Genomic DNA, 15,851 nt, shown 5'->3' with positions numbered 1-15,851 from the left:
CCCCCGACTCCCAGGGCACTTTCCAGACAGCCAGTGCCACATCCCAGACAGCCCCTGCTCTGCCCTTGGGGTCTGTGCCTGGCAGAAGGGTGGCTGACCCTCTCCCCCTCTCAGCCTGGGCCCCAGCTCCCTGGGTCCTGGAACTAGCAGACACCCACCCTGTGCCTGGTGGGCTGGTCATGCTTGTTCCCATTGATGATGGTGTATTGGAAGGGAACTGTTTTAGATACCAATGTAAATCTGTGTCTACATCAATTCCACATGAGTTCAGTCATCATACGGGAAGGGAATCATAGCTGTGGGGGGCTCCATGGAGGACCCTGAGGGCCCCTGAGGCCAGTCCCTGTGGCCACAGCAAGGAGCATCTGCTTCAGCTAGTTGGATAAGACTCTCTCCTGCCCAGAAACAGGCAGAGGGACTTCCCCTGCTCCCCATCCATCGTCGTATCCCAAACACACCCATGTGGACGGTCACCTCAACGTCTCCGCTCAGCCCAGTGCCTGCGCTCTTCCTGATGAGGGTTAAGCAGGAGCGGCTGCCTCTCCCCATGTCCATGTTGCAGGTGGCTGCCTTCTCTTCAGATCCCACCGAGCAGAACAAGAGCCAGCCAGCTCTCTTCAATCCCAGGATTTTCCGGGGATACTGATAATGATGGGAGGTCCCAAGAAGCCTCCCTAATGCAGGCAGGGCCTTGTGAGTGGGTGGTGGGAGGGATCAGGGCTTCCTCAGCATCTGTCAGTCCCTGGTGCAACTGAAGGGGCTCCCTACACCGGGGGAAAAAGTGGGGCCAGCCCCTGTGGGTTTCCAGTGCCTGGCATCTCCCAGTTCCTCTGCCCTCCCTCACAGATACCCTCCTCGGAGCAGCACAGCCCTGAGGACAGAGGCAGCAGCCTGACAGCATTTTCCAACACAACTACATTTATTCACATTTACACACAAGGCCCCCAAGGCACTGCTTCCCACCCCCCAGCCCCTTCCCCCCAGGCCCTCCCTCCCTGCCCTCCCCTTTCAGCCACCTTCTCCCTCCCCTCCCTCCCTCCCTGCCCTCCCCTTTCAGCCACCCCCTCCCTCCCCTCCCTCCCTCCCCTATCCTCCAAAGCTAAGGCCCAGCAAGATCAGCATGGGGGAGGAAGAAGCTTTTGACTGCTTTGGGGCATCGGATGCCAGACCCTTGGGGACTGGCACCAGAGAACCTGCCCGGAAGCCCCTATTGGCTACAATGCTGCTTCTTCTTCTTCCTGGAGACCAAGGGGTCACCCTTTCTCTTTTGAGACTGTGAGGGGCCACCCAGCCCCCAAGCCAGGGATTGCTCCCCAGAGACCCTGAGCCCAGGCCCTGGGTGGGGTGTCTTTTTAGCAGGGGATGGGCTTCTGAAGAGAGGTCGCTTCTTGGACTTTGTGGCTAGGCTGAGGCCTCTTCTCTGAGCAGATTGGGACTGAAGAGCTTCCTGGGGTCCCCACTTTTCTGGGCTGAGAAGGCCCGAGGCAGGGACAGGGCTCTGGGGTAGCCACCAGGGCAGCAGCTTGTGCTGGGGACCCATGAGGAAGGCCAGGCTGGGGAGCTCCTCCTCCTCACTTGACCGCTGAGCCAGCCCGTGTGACTCCCTGACAGGAGACCCTCCAGGGAGATCCAAGGTGTCCTTGGTCCCCAGGCCGGGGCACGTGGGTCTGTGGTCCTGGGGAGGAGAGGTTGGCCGGGCAGCTCTCAGCCCAGGGGAATCCTGACATCCTAAAAGCGCAGCAGAGTCTTTGGACCTGCACATGCCAGTGCGGGCTCTGCCTCGTCCCTGAGGGTCCCGGGCAGCCATCTGGGGTGGGCAGGTTTCCATGCCAACCCCTTGTTGGGGATCAAGGACGTCTCTCTCCGCTCCTTGGCCAGCTGCAAACTTAGAAGAACTTGAGTCCAACCGGGCCATGCCATGACTAGGGGCTGCCCTCGCATGCTCTTTCTCCTTCAAGGGTAGGAGGCGCTTCTCCACTAGCTGCGGAAGGAAAGGGGGCACTTACTGGCACTACCCCGGGTGTGAGCAGAGCCCAGCGTGGTGGAGACCAGGACACTTGGGCGGGAGGCAGGGAAGCCTGAGGCAGCTGGGCTTTATGTCAAAGAGAGAGGGTGTGGCTCTGGTGGGCATCCCGTTGGGCCTCACTGCAGCTTGCATCCTGACTCCCCTCCTTGGCTCCTCTCCATCCTACTCCCTCTGAACCTGCATCTTCCCACCCCGGAGTGGCTCCCCAAGAAGCCAAGCATCCCCAGCAGGGTGGGGTTAGACAATCAGGTGAGCCTTGTGTGCTGGGTCCCTCCTGCCCCTGGGGTACCTGGGTAAGGGTGAGTCCTTCCTCCTGCTCCAGCTCCTGGCTGAGGGCCAAGAAATCCATCTGTGGATCTGGGGAAAGCAATTCTTCCAGGAATCGGGGGTGAATGACGGCCTCCACCTGGAAACAGAAGGAAGAAGGCGTGAGCTTCCTGGGCAGGGAGGAACCTGGAGCCAAGGACACCCAGAAGAGATGCAGAAAGCTGCAAGCACCTCGTCCCCACCCTCCTGGGGCTGTCTCATATCATGGCGACCACCAGCTACAGACACAGACCGCAGACCTGGTAGCATACGCACACACCGACAGAGACACACAAACCACACACAGACACACAAACAGACCCACATACAGCACAGGAAAAGACACAGACACAGTTAGCATACACACTCCACACTCACACCCACACAGACACACAAAGACACACAGTAACAAATCACAGACACAAACACACAGCAACACACAGACACACACAGTCACATACACTGACACTCAAATCCATGGAAATATATGCACTGCTGAGTAACTAAGGAACAGAGCTTAATTCCAAGGACCTGGGAGTGCTACCCCCTGGAATCCTGCAGACCCCAGCACTCCAGGCCAGCCCACCTTGGTGACGAAGTCTTTCTGGGAACACAGCTTGTCAATGTAGCTCAGGAGGCCCGGGTCTGGGGGTGTCCAGTCCTCTTCCTGTGGCTGCTTCACTTCGCCCTCTTCCCGTTGTTTCTCGGGCTCCCCTGTGGCCCCGAGGGGAGGCCCCAGCAGCTCCTCCATGATGTCCACATACTCCTGCACCACTTCTGGGGGAATCTCCTCGGGGACCTTGGTCTCCGCTGGCCTCTGGGGCCTGGGTGGTGGCAGGCGGGCCTTGGTCTCTGCTCGCCGGTGGGGCCTGCGTGGTGGCAGGCGGGCCTTGGTCTCCACTGGCCTCTGGGTCCTGGGTGGTGGCAGGCAGGCAGTCGGGGCCTTGGGGCCGGCCTTGCTGGGAAGGTACACTGAGGCAGAGAGGGAGGAGGATGGGTGTGGTGAGGGCCACTCCTCCTGCCTGCACCACACAGGGGAGGGCAGGGCTTGGGGATGTGAAGTGGGTCCCAGGTGGGTCAGGACCACCTGAACCACAGCAACCCTGGAGGAGGCAGGAGGGACACATCTGAGACAGCATCACTTGGGAGGAAGTTCAGAGCCACCAATATGCCGTGTACTCTCCTCGCTCATCCCTGCTTCCTGGGCAGAGCGTATGTGGAGTTTTGGATGGGCGAGGGGAGAGAGTAGCTAGGAAACTTGACCAGGTCAATACTCAACATATGCTCCCGGAAGTTGTCCTGTTGGAGGGAGAAGATCTCCCTCTTGAAGGGAAGCATGTGGTGTGGGCACAGTGGCCTCCCTTGGCCCCTGTGGCCTTTGCCATGGCTCCTGTGGGAATGTGGGAAGCCATACCTGGCTGCTTGTCCACCTCAGGGGCTGGAAGTCCTCGAGGTTCAAGCCTTGGTGGGGCTGGAGGAGGCAGGCACTGGGGCTCCTTCATCAGTTGCGATTTCTGAATCTGCATCTCCTCCTCAGCCTCAAACTCCAGGAACCTGGGGGTGAAGGAGGCCCAGGCCGTGCTGAGAGGGTCCAGGCCCCCTTCCCCCAGGACCAGGCAGCAGCCGAGGGCAGGGATGGGAGGAAGTGCCTCCGGGGGACTGTCCAGGCCTTCACTAGGTGCCATCCCCCAGCCCCAGGAGGGAGCTGCTCCCAGAGTTCTGGGCTCACCCTCCCTCACCCTGCCCCTGCAGAGCCCATGGCATCAATGGGGCTTCCTGACTCAAGTCAGGGCCACGATGTCCAGGAGGGTCCCAGGGGATCCCTTCTCCAGGTTTCAGCTGGCCAGGGGTGGGGTTGATGGCAGAAGGCGTCAGGGATGATGCCCAGATGCAGGGGTCCTGAGGTTGGGACTGTGGGCCCCTCAAAGATAACCCAGGGGCACAAGGCCTGGGAGACCCATGATCAGGAAGAAGCACAAGCTGAGCCCGGAGGACACGGTCCCTTTCCCCTGAGGCTACTGTCTGTCTGTCTTCACGGAGGGGACTGCCCAGGAGCAAAGGCGGTCAGGCCAGAGATGGGGCTCATGGTGTCCTGGGCACAGGTCTCCCCGACCCAACTCCCTGGTTGGGCTGGGATGGGAGAAAACCGACTTCTGGCCACTGCTGTGAGGACTAGCACCCCTTCTCCTCATCCCCACAGCTGGAGGTGACCCACTTGGGCTGTGATGCTGGCTGCTCCCGCCATGACCTCCAGTGTCAAGGCAGGGGTAGGCCCCAGGCCAGGCAGGGGCTGCTTCCCAATAGGGCAGGACTGAGAGCCCAGAGCACTCTAGGTGGTAGGAGCAGCTTCCTGAGGGAGCCAGGGGCCCAGAGTGTCTCGTGTTTGTCCACATCCTCCTCATGCTCCATGCTGAGAAGCCACCACGGCCACCAGGCCTCTGTCATTCACTCTCACCCTGCCATGCGGGCCCTGCCCCCAGGACCCTAGACTCACTTTTCCGCCATCTCGTAGAAGATCATCCGGTCAAAGTTGCTTGTGTGCTGCCATTCCCGCACGGCCCGCCACAGTCCCTCCTCCAGGGTCATGGTGGGCTTCCGCCGGGCCAGGGATCGGAGAACTGGGCTGTAAACCAGTGCAGTCAGTCCCAGTCTATAAGCCCACCGTTCATCCCACGCCCACCTGGTCCCAACACCTGGCCCCTGTGCTCCCCACACCTGTCCTGCCATGTCCCTGTCCTGTTCTCCCCCATGTGGGCTCCTCAGGCCCCAGGACACGACTGCAAGATCAAACATCAACACAAGCTACCAAGTGGCCTCTCCGACTGCCCCTCGGGTCCTCAGTGTTGAGAAGTGAACTCAGTACTACGGGTGGAACATGTGTGCCCCCAACACTCCTGTGCTGAAGCCCTCAGGGCCAGTGTGTCAGTATTTGGAGGCAGTCAGGGTCAGAGCAGGTCATAAGCGTGGATCCCAGACATGGAATCGGGAGCCCTGATAAGGGCAGGAGAAGACGCCAGGGTTCTTCCTCTCAGCCACAAGGGGACACAGCCAGAGGCAGCTCTCTCCAGCCAGGAAGAGGGCCCTGACCAGACACCCAATCTGCTGTCACCTTGATCTGGGACTTCTGGCCTCTGGAACTGGGAGACATGGATGTGTCTTGGCAAAGTACTCAGTCTATGGGATTTGTTACCGCAGAGCCTGAGCTGACTGAGACAGCGTGCACACAGAATGACCTGGGAGCAAGGGTTAAAGTGCAGGTTCCAGGGTCAGGACTGAGTATTGAACCAGCTTCCTGGGGACTCTGGAGTAAGGCAGCCCCTGGGGACGCAGCCTCAGGGTCCCGGAGCATGAGGAGCAGGAGCACACATCTAGAACCAAAGCAGAGCCGTGTCCAAGCCCACTGCAAGCAGCCAGGTACAGCTTCCCACAGTCCCACAGGAGACATGGCAAAGGCCTGTGAGCCTGGGGCAGCTCCACTCCAAGAATCGGGGTCCCCAGTGCACCGGGACTCCGCTCCAAGGGGGAATGCAACCTGTTCCAGGGTGCGGGGGCAGTGAGATTGTTGGGGATGAAGATGGGGCCGCCTTTCACCTACACCCCAGGCAGGGAACTTCCCTAGCGGAACGGCCAGTGTGTTGCAAGGTGGATGTGCTCAAGCTCCCGTTTGCTCATCAGCGGGAAACACAGGGTCACAGAGGCACCGCAGTGTGGAGAGAGGCAGGGACTGGGAATGAAACTACAAACTCTTCCAGATGCTGATGTTGCTGCCTCACAGTCACCACAGTCCACGGCCCGGGGCTGCTGGGCTCGTGGTGTACTCAGAGCTATCACTGGAGCCTGTGGCTTTGGGGAGTTCTCTCCTAGATGGCCTAGTCCTGATAATGATAGTAATGGGGACAGTAATCATAATTGCTATCACGTAATGTGTCATAGCATGTTCCAGGCACTGTGCTATGCATGTCATATGTGAGCTCAAGTCATCTCTTCACCATTCCCTGAATGACGCATCATTGTCCCTTTTTCTAGGAGGGATTGAGGGTGAAGATACAAATACCTGCCCAGCATCCACCCCAGGGTGGAGCCCAAGACCATTCCTCCACCACCGCTGTGCTAACTGGACCTCAGCAGAACTGCGGGCATGTACCAGGTTCTTTCTGGGCCCTGCAGCTCCTCCTCCCAGCCTGATGTGATGTGCTCCTGGCTATCAATACTGGGTTCAAGGAGGGGTACTGGGGTGTGTACTCAAAGACCTAAACCCAAACCGTAGCTCACGTCACACCAGAAACCCTCTCTGATCTGGGTCTTCTGTAAACATTGTTGTGAAAATGATTGAAAGTAAGGATTGACTGGACTCATGGGACAGTGACAGGCAGTTGAGATGAGGCCCCTGACAGTCTGTCCTGAGCTGCAGCCAGATTAATGTTGTTGAAAATGTACCTTCCCACAGTGCAACTCATCACCCTCACAACCGCCCTGCAAGCTCCCCTGAACAGTGGATGAACAAGCTCTCCTGTCCATCCAGCAGCCTCTTTACATGTGAGCTGCAGGACGAGCTCTGGTGCCCCGAGGGCACTCACATGAGGAAGCAGGAAAGTGCTTCGGTGTCAGGACTCTGGGGAAGGTGCCTCCGGGCCAGGGGCTTGTAGTGCTGCCAGAGTTGGAAGTTCTCATAGACACTCTTGGGGTTGCAGGAGTTGTCCGGCGGGGACTTAGCCTGGGAGGAAGCCAGGCTGCTCTCTCCATGAGCCCCTTGTGGCCATGGCCCAGCATTCCCTGAAGACACGATGCGGGGCATCTGGGCAGCCGGTGGTGGTGGTGGTGGAAGAGGAAGGCCCTGGGACCAGCCTCCCTCACAGGCCTGGGTGCCCCCAACCACCTGGGCAGCCATAACAGGCACCACAGGAGCAGCTGCCAGCAGTAGGGGAGGCGGACACACGACACCTCCGCAGAGGGTGCCTGGAGCCTGCCAGACGAGGGGGGCCTGAGTTAGGACCAAGGTCTGTGCCTGAGGGGCCTTCACAGGCCCCACCTCTGTCCTCATCTGGACAAAGACGTTGGAAGCCGCGGCCCCACTTGGGCCGTGGCCATCCTGTCCTGCCACCAGAGATGTGCTGGGCAAGGCAGACAGCACCAGTGGGCCGCCTGTAGGAACCCCTGCAGTCATGAGGGGTGGCCCGTGTGCTGGGCCGGGAGCAGGTGTGGCGAAGGGCAGAGCCGTGAACACAGACAGGGAGGTGCCAGGGTTCATGGTCACGGCCGGTCCCAGCACTGGGTATGCTGTGGAGACAAAGGAAAGAGGTGAATGAGCTGGGGTCTCCAGGTCCACACTAGTCACTGGGGAATCAGAGGGGAGTCCCAATAGCTGAGGGCATGTGACAGGGAAACTGTGCAGCTTGCAAGTGTCCCTGAGTGTGCGTTGGATGCTCCACTCCTCCATGGGAGACTCACTCCACTAGAGAGCCTGGCCCCGGTCACCAAGACTCCCTGACCCCTGTGTCCCAAGAAGCAACAGCTAAGCCTTCACTGCCCAAGGGTCTCCCTCGGGTGTCCCTGGCAGACTCTGTCAGCCTCACAGGATCTCCCAAGCCATGGGTCAGGGATGAGTCTCTCAGCAGCTTGGTGGTCCTCAGTATGCTCAGCAACAGGTGAGGGGCCTACCCCAGGGCAGTGCTTGGCACTCAGAAGGCCGACAGGAAGTCAGGAGCTTCTGAATATTATGGCCCCATCTCCTCTTCAATCTTTCTTTTCCTGAAGCTCTTGTAAACCCCTGTCTTTCGTTGCTCAAACACAACAAAAGAAAACCACTGGATGGAAATCTTTCCCAAGCCAGTGCCCTACAAACCCTGAAGATAATCCACAATTCTTCATGCCCAGCATACAAGTGATTGTCCTGGCACCACCAACAGCAAGTGCTAAATAGGGGTCAGATTCGGGCCACCCTTTCCTCAGTACTCGATGGTCCCAGCTGCCACTCAGGAAGCTCTGTTCCCAGGGAGAGGTTTGAGAGGCAGTGGTGGAGTCCCCTGAGATAGTGTCACTGCACAGCCAGCAACAGCTGCACACGATTAGAACACAGCCAGCAAATGGTGAGCAGCAGGGCTATCGGGGAGGTGTCTAGGGATTTTCATAGCTGCTGCTCAGGTTACAATAGGTAGTGGGACAAGGAGCCCATCTCTGGTCCTTCTCCTTTGAGCTCCCAATAACTGAACATAATGGCCAACCAAAAACAAGAGGTTATTGGGCCACGGACCAGGTGAGGCAAAGTTGTCTGGAACTCATCCCTATTCACTAGCACCTCATGCAGTCTCTAGTCAAGGGGAATAAGGGATACAGCACATGCACATCATAACTTGAATAATAATATTAAGAGAATCATCTTCCTATTTGTGCGCTACTCTCCTTCCTCTACTTAAGGAGTAGAGGAAGGAGTAGAAACCAGCCTTTCCAGACCCTTCCACTGAGAACCAGCAAGAATCCACACCTGTCCCCCCGTTCATGAGGTTGTATAAATGGAATAGGAGCAAATTCTTCATCTCCACAATAACACAAAGTGCAGAGGACAGGCCATGAGCTAGCAGACAAGAGGAAGTGGGTCTGAAGACCTGAGCTTCCACAAAAGGGCAAGCAATTCAGAACAACTCAGGAAGCCCAGGCCCTGTGTTGCCTGAACTTCCCCATCTGCCCCCACCCCTGTTAAATCAAAGCCAACAGCTACCTGAACTGACAGAGAAGCCAGCTCTGGGAGGGAGCTGAGAGGCTCTGGGCTGTGGCAGTTACAGCAGCCCCCAGCCTCGCCCACCCAGTCACTACAAGGTCTGTCACAGTTAACCCACCCAACAGTTTTCTGGCTGAGACCACTTCTCCCCACTCCTCCCTAAGATCTAGAAAACCCCAGTCTAAATCCATCTGAACAGTTTGGAAGGGCACCTTCCAGGTGCCTGAAGACACGGCACAGGACTCAGGCTTGCCTGTCATCCTCCCGGGGCCGCCATCACAACACAATCCCACCACTCCCTACAAACACACAATGACATGACCTGTCTCCCTCCAGAAAGGACCAATCCACCCACTCCATCCTTTCCCCTACATGGTGTATTCCCCTAAGCATCTTGGTCCACCTCTAAGGATTCGTCCTCCCTAACCACAGACTCAGGGTGCCATGGCCATCCCCAGGTGTGATGTCCTTGGGGACACCCAGTGCTCCCTCCCTCCTCAACATCAGCCCTATCAACTGTCCCCAGGGGCAGTGTCAAATTTGAATTCCCAAGGAGTTGAGGCAGGGCAGACTCAGATAATGCCCCCATCCCTACGGGCTCACCTCCATTTGAAGCCATCCCCTCAGGCTGGGCACTGACCACCGCTGTCTGGCAGTTTCCGCAGTGAGAAAAGTCAAGGGTAGGACCAAGAGAGCGACCTGGCTCAGCAGATGCTCCGGAGTCCAAATGGAGCAGTGAAAATTTGAATTTAAATAGGTTTGGAACATAGGACCCCAGACATTCCGCAGAGGGGGAGGGGCAGTGGGCAGCTGGTAGGGGTGGGGGACATTCTGTGAAGGGCTTCAGCCATTAGGCAAGAACCTGAGTTTCCCTTCGAACTGGACAGCAGCAACACAGATGGTGTGCATCTCTTTAGGCAACTTTCAAATTGTCCTGACTCACAGCAAAAGCTTATACCTGATTTCCCCTTTACTTCCATTCTTTATCAACAGACCTACTTTTGTGCCTATCAACCCATGCTCCTTCCCACTTTGGCTCTTTCCCACTCTTGATGAATTTCAACAGGGGATGCACTTCCTGAACACAATTCAGAACATGTTTTCAGTCTGAAAACACAGGGGTTCTTAGGAAGACAAGGGGACTGGCTGTTTGAAATCAGGATGGTCTCAGCCGATCCAGGCTATTAGGTGGTTGTGTGCTCATCATTGTTTCGGAAGCAATCCTTGTGCCCCCAGGTCATGTATGTCGCTGGAATCTCTGTCCACACCAGCAGGCCAGCCTTACTTCCCATCTCCTTAGCTGGAAAGCCTCAATCCAGGAAAGAGTGGTTATGCGACCTATAGCACCAAGACCAGAAATCCTTTCATTTTGTTTCCCAGCATACTGTGCTGGTGTTAAATGTTTATTTTTTATCTTTTGAATGATTTTAATTTAACCAAGCAATACTTTTGCATGGTTCCAAATTCAAACTGTGCACAGTGGAATAGGCAACAACCAGCCTTCCTCCCATCTCTTTTCCCTGGCCACCACATTTTCTTTCCTGGAGGAAACGGGTGTTATCTGATTGTTTTTCATCTTTCCAGAGATATATTATGCAATCAAAAGCATAATGAAGCTATTTTTGCTGTCTAAAAATGCTTTCAGGTTTTTTGGGGTAAAAATTAATATATTAGTATGTTCCAATGTTTTCCTGATATTTACAATGACTGTGTTTATCCTAGTAATGTGGCTCCTCTATTTCTGTAGGTAAATTCCTAGAAGAAGACATTGTTCCATTCCTTAAAATCAAAAGAATAGAGTGGCAGGATATAGCAAGTATGAATAACGAATACCAAGTGGAATTTGAACTCAAGATAAACAGTGAATTAGTTTTTATTATAATTGTGATCCATGTGATATTTAGAGTATACTTTTACAAAAAAATCTCTTTTTCCTTTATCTGTGTTTGTCACATTTCACTGGGATCTTGCACTTTATCTGGTAACTCTTCCCAAAAAAGTGCAACATATGAAGGGATTATTGTTAACTCTCCACTGTGAGAGTGAGAACTTGCGGTAAGGAGACTCAGGTGTGAATCTTGGCTTCACCACAAAACACAACCATTGCAGAAAACAGTAGCAGGCTGATTTGATGAGAGGAAGTCAGGAGTAGCCATTACACCCTTCTCAGCTTCCAGGTTTAGTGGTAGCAAGCACAGTTGTAAGGGACAGGAGGGCAGAACATCGTCTTTTTCTTTCCTAACATAAAGCAGCTTACAATTCCTAGAGCTCTGGTTTCTACAGGAGTTAGAAATCCACAACCTGTGTTCATTCTGAGACAAGCCAGGATGCTATCCACCAATGTCCCATGCCCATTCCCATGCATCCCCTCACATGTGTGAATCCTGGCTGGCCTCTGCCAGCTCACTGTTGGCTTCATCTTCACCATACATTCTTGTTGTTTGGAATCTAGTGTCATCACATGTGCTTCTCTGAGTGGGAATTATTGTAGCCTGTCTTTAAAAAAACTTCATTCTCATTTTCACACTGAGAATCACTGTCCGTTTATCAGCGTCAAAATGACAGGAAAGAACACTAATGTTCTGTGTTGTGAACAAGGGGAGTGTTAGGAAACCAGTCAAAGGAGATGAGGAGTGAGTACTCAGACCACAGCAACAAAATCTTCTGAGACACACACGTCGCTCCCTGCTGGGCGGGGTAATTTTGCACTGATGGGAGGGTGTTGGGGAACGGAAGAGGCCTTTAGCCAGACTGGTGCACATTGCTAACATTCACTGAAACACACCCTGTTGGCACTTACGAAGCGTTTACGCCTTTCGAAGACATTTGGACTCAAGAAGGCAGAGTTGCAGGAAAATGTAACAGGGACCACACTGCAGGGGCAGGTGGTGGATTGATTGCAAGTCTCAAGCCCAGGGTTCTCCCCTCCTTGCCCCAGCTGTGTGAGGTCATTTCCTAACTCCTGTCCAATATCCTCATGAATTGTTGGTTTTGTCCCAACTCTAAACCTGAATGGTCCAGCAAGCATTTCTATGAAATGCCTCCACAGCGGCCACTGAGAAGGGAGTGACCTCCACACAGTGACTGCCTGCCTGGGTGCTCCCAGGCCTTTTGTCCTCTGACACAGAACTGCCTTCTTACACGCAGCCGTCTTCCGCTGTGCAACTCTATCTCAATCTGAGCTGAGAAGATCAACAGAGAGCAATTCAAGCAAAATCATGATAAACTTGACAAAACAAAACAAAACAAACCGTAAACACTTTGGAGATCTTTCTGAGGACTAGATCTTTTATCACGGGGCAAACTTAAATGATTTTCAATCAATAACTTCATCTAAGAGGGATGTTGAGGCAAAAATATCATACTCAGAATTCTTGGTTGCTTCCTCCCTTGTCAAGTCAGTCAGCTGATGCTTTCTCAAGATTCTCACACATGGCTTTGATACAGGATTTGAATGAGTCTTTTTCTGACCAGTATACAAAAAATATACTCTGGAACAGTGTCTTGTCTCAATTCTGCAATCACTTCTGTACATGTCTGAAGTCCTAGACCCCAGGAGGAGAGACAATCAAATTAGCCAAAGGTAATTTGTGAAGACTGGCCATGGGAGGTGGTGGCTAGAAGTCCTCTGGCCGCTGCTCTCTGAGCATGCCCATAGAAAGTCCTGGGCCACACTGACTGCTGAGAAAGAACATCTCAGGGCTTGGATCACCTGTTCATAGGACACACGCTCTTCCACCCCATCAGGGAACAGTAGAGGAATGGTGGCTCCATGCTGTGTCCTGCCCAGCTCTCAGTCTCTGCATTTGAGGCCCTGGGCCGGCGTAGACGTGAAGGCTCTTCAGTGTTACCACATGGAGACAGATGATAGGAATCCTGCAAATGAGCAGAAAGGATGGGACGATTAAAGTTTCTTCTGAAGCTATTACAAACTCGAGTCACTGAACGGCTTCTCTACTAGTTTTTTATTGCCAACTGGAATTCCGCACTGTGTTGCAGAGTCGGGGATGGGGGAGTGTGGAATTGTTCCCTTACTATCTGCTGCTTTGTCAACTGAAATTGATCAAAGCTATAACAAAAACATTTCTAGAAATCGTTTGAATGCAGTAGGAAAAACTCTGGGAATGGAGTCAGAAGAAAGTATACTTTGAAGTGTGTTTTCAGGTCTAAAATTCTTTGTCAGAAATGTTCTTTAATGGAATCTCCAGACTGAGTAGGAAAACAGGGCATACTATTTTTCGAAAGGAATGAGCAGGAATGAAATAAATGCAGTCCAAAGGGAATGCAAGACATGCAATTTGAGGATACTCTGCTCTAGGATAAACCCTCCAAAGGTAAACCTTTCAGCAAGAGTGTTCCCTAAGTGCATGGACTGCAGGTTTGTATTACTGAAAACTGGAAGTGGCCGTGGCGGACGCACTGGTTTCTCAGAGGCAAGGTCATGGAGGTTCAAATGAGGAGGCCTTGTCTGGCCCCAGGAAGCACCCAGGTACCTCATCCCTCCAATTCCCCATCTCCAGCGGGGAGCTCCCAGGGCGGGCTTCAGGCCTGCCCCGTGCACCTGCGCACGAGCCTTGAGGCAGGCGGGGTTCCAGCGCGCCGGCGGGGAGTCCTCAACTGCTCCCAGCGTCTGTTGCTGGCGGTTCATGGCGGGGAGAGGCGCAGCGCGAGAGCAAAGGGCGGTTACCCAACCGCCTTCGCTCTCATGGCGTCCTTCTTGGTGTTACCTAAAAATAAAGCCAAGTGTGATTAAAAGGTAATCGCCTCCTGGTCATGCTCCCACTGGTCACCAGTGTCCGCGGGGCGACCCCACATTGTGACCAGTGCAGGCCTGTGGCTGCGCTCAAGGCGGGAGCGTTCATAGCTTTCCTAGGGGAGGCCCTGAGGGACGCCCAGGCCTTGCTCCTTTCCCTTGCTAGCCTGGCCCTGAAGTGAGGGGGGAGGGTTTCACAATGCAGTGGGAACCCCAAAGTGTGTCTTGGCCGTGCCTCTCACATTCCAAACAATGCAAAAGCTTGAAGAAAACCTCAACAGTTGAAACCGTGATGCAGTTCAGCGAAGAAGTAGCTCCTGTCCTCGTAAAATCAGTGAAGTTCTCAGGGATGACCTCATTGGGTAAGTTGTGAAGCTTGTTGACTTGATCAGAATGATCAGCCAGCATGCATGTGCTGATACACTCATTTGTCAATGATATGAGCAGCTGCAAAGTGGAAGAACAGGCCATTAGTCATAGTCTGTTCACTTAGTAGCACAAGTTGTTTGTGGATGCAAGAGTGTGGCCAAAGTCAAGAAAAGCTTCTATAAGAATCGCTTACTTATGTGGCATTTACAAATAAAAAGTAGTGGTATATTATTTGTCAATTGTAGGCTACACATGTATCTAAAATTTACTGCACACACGTATGTATCTTGGGTGGTTGGGTTAGTGTGTACTTGAGAATGTCAGGAAGATTGATTTTGGATTTTGGAGGGTGTGAGATTTGTGGGGGTGGTTTTGTGTATGTGAAGATGTGTCTGTATGAATTCTTAGTTTGGAATTTGATATGTATTTAATTGGCAAGAATCTAATATGTATTCACATGTGTGGGTTGGTGGTGTCTGTCTGGAGATTGCAGATTGAAGGTCATAACGGGGCCGGGCGTGGTGGCTGAAGCCTGTAATCCCAGCACTTTGGGAGGCTGAGGTGGGCGGATCACCTGAGGTCAGGAGTTGGAGACCAGCCTGGCCAACATGGTGAAACCCCGTCTCTACTAAAAATACAAAAATTAGCTGGGTGCGGTGGCGCATGCCCAGCTACTTGGGAGGCTGAGGCAGAAGAATCACTTGAACCCAAGAGGCGGAGGTTACAGTGAGCCCAGATGGTGCCACTGCATTCCAGCCTGGGTGACAGAGCGAGACTCCATTCCCTGCCCCCCAAAAAAGAAGGTCATAACTTTTTGTGAGAGTGTGTAGGAGTGAGAGTTTATATTTGGAGGATATGAGATGTAAGATATGTATACCAGAAGAATTGGGGTTGGATATTTGTGATTTGGGTTGTGAAGATGTATTTTCCTTGTGTTTTCTCAGATGAATGTTGGGGATTTGTATTTGTCTAATGTTTGGCAGATTTGGAAGAATTATCTTGTGCACATGGGCAATAATAGAGAAAGTGCTTATGTCTATTTTTGTGGATGTACACCCTGGTTTATGTATTTGGGAAATGTAGGAAGACCATTTGTGTACTCAGGACATGTTGCACGGTGATGCGTGTTTCTTTTTATGATTTTCAGGAGGTGTGTATGGCTATTTCAATGTGTGAGGGCAGATCCATGTCTACTGGGGGACTGTTAGGATGAATGTGTGCAGTTGTGAGGTGGAGTTTGTATGATTCTGTGTCTTGGAAGATGGAGTTATTTCTGTGTGAGCATTTGGAAGTATGATTACATATGTGCCGGTATTGTGGAACTGTATGTGTATTTGGGAATATGAGGTGGCATGTTTGCATATTTGTGGCGTGTTAGTTAATTGTGGGTATATTTAGGGCATGTAGAGAACTACATGAGTATTGAGTTTGTGTGTGTGTTCAAGGGCATGGCGGTTTAGATGAATGCTTTGTGGAGCTATGTGCTTGTATTTTTCAGTAAGTGGTTATTAGGGTTGTATATTCTGGGAATTTAGTATGTGTGTGTCTGATAGAGAGATGGGTTCTCTTTTTATACAGGAGAATGAGAGAGTTGAATTTATATCTATTAGAGGTATGTGATATGGTTATTGGTTAGTACTTGGCAATGTGGGAGCTGGTTCATACTAGATTGGGATAATTTG

The 15,851-nt window shown here is 53.1% G+C and overlaps 1 protein-coding gene across 3 annotated transcripts; it reads right to left on the bottom strand.

Moving 5' to 3' along the window:
• Positions 1-9,854, bottom strand: LOC113224741 (NUT family member 2D). Of its 3 annotated transcripts, none has more exons than XM_026453864.1 (8): positions 9,651-9,768; positions 6,910-7,609; positions 4,827-4,955; positions 3,747-3,886; positions 3,222-3,304; positions 2,919-3,176; positions 2,316-2,432; positions 1-764 (listed from the first exon to the last, which is right to left on the bottom strand). In XM_026453864.1, the coding sequence occupies exons 1-8, from the start codon at positions 9,664-9,666 to the stop codon at positions 726-728; spliced, it is 1,482 nt and encodes a 493-aa protein (XP_026309649.1). In that variant the 5' UTR covers positions 9,667-9,768; the 3' UTR covers positions 1-725. The 3 variants fall into 3 exon arrangements, with proteins under 3 accessions (XP_026309649.1, XP_026309650.1, XP_026309648.1); XM_026453863.1 differs by lacking the exon at positions 1-764 and adding an exon at positions 1,208-1,981; XM_026453865.1 differs by having other exon boundaries at positions 726-764; positions 2,919-3,304; positions 9,651-9,854.
• Positions 9,855-15,851: the final 5,997 nt, after the last annotated feature.

This window comes from Piliocolobus tephrosceles, unplaced genomic scaffold, assembly GCF_002776525.5.
Source record: "Piliocolobus tephrosceles isolate RC106 unplaced genomic scaffold, ASM277652v3 unscaffolded_46168, whole genome shotgun sequence".
NCBI classification, from domain to species: Eukaryota; Metazoa; Chordata; class Mammalia; order Primates; family Cercopithecidae; genus Piliocolobus; species Piliocolobus tephrosceles.
Note: the sequence above shows the minus strand (reverse complement) of the source record. Positions and strands in the feature narration are given on the sequence as shown.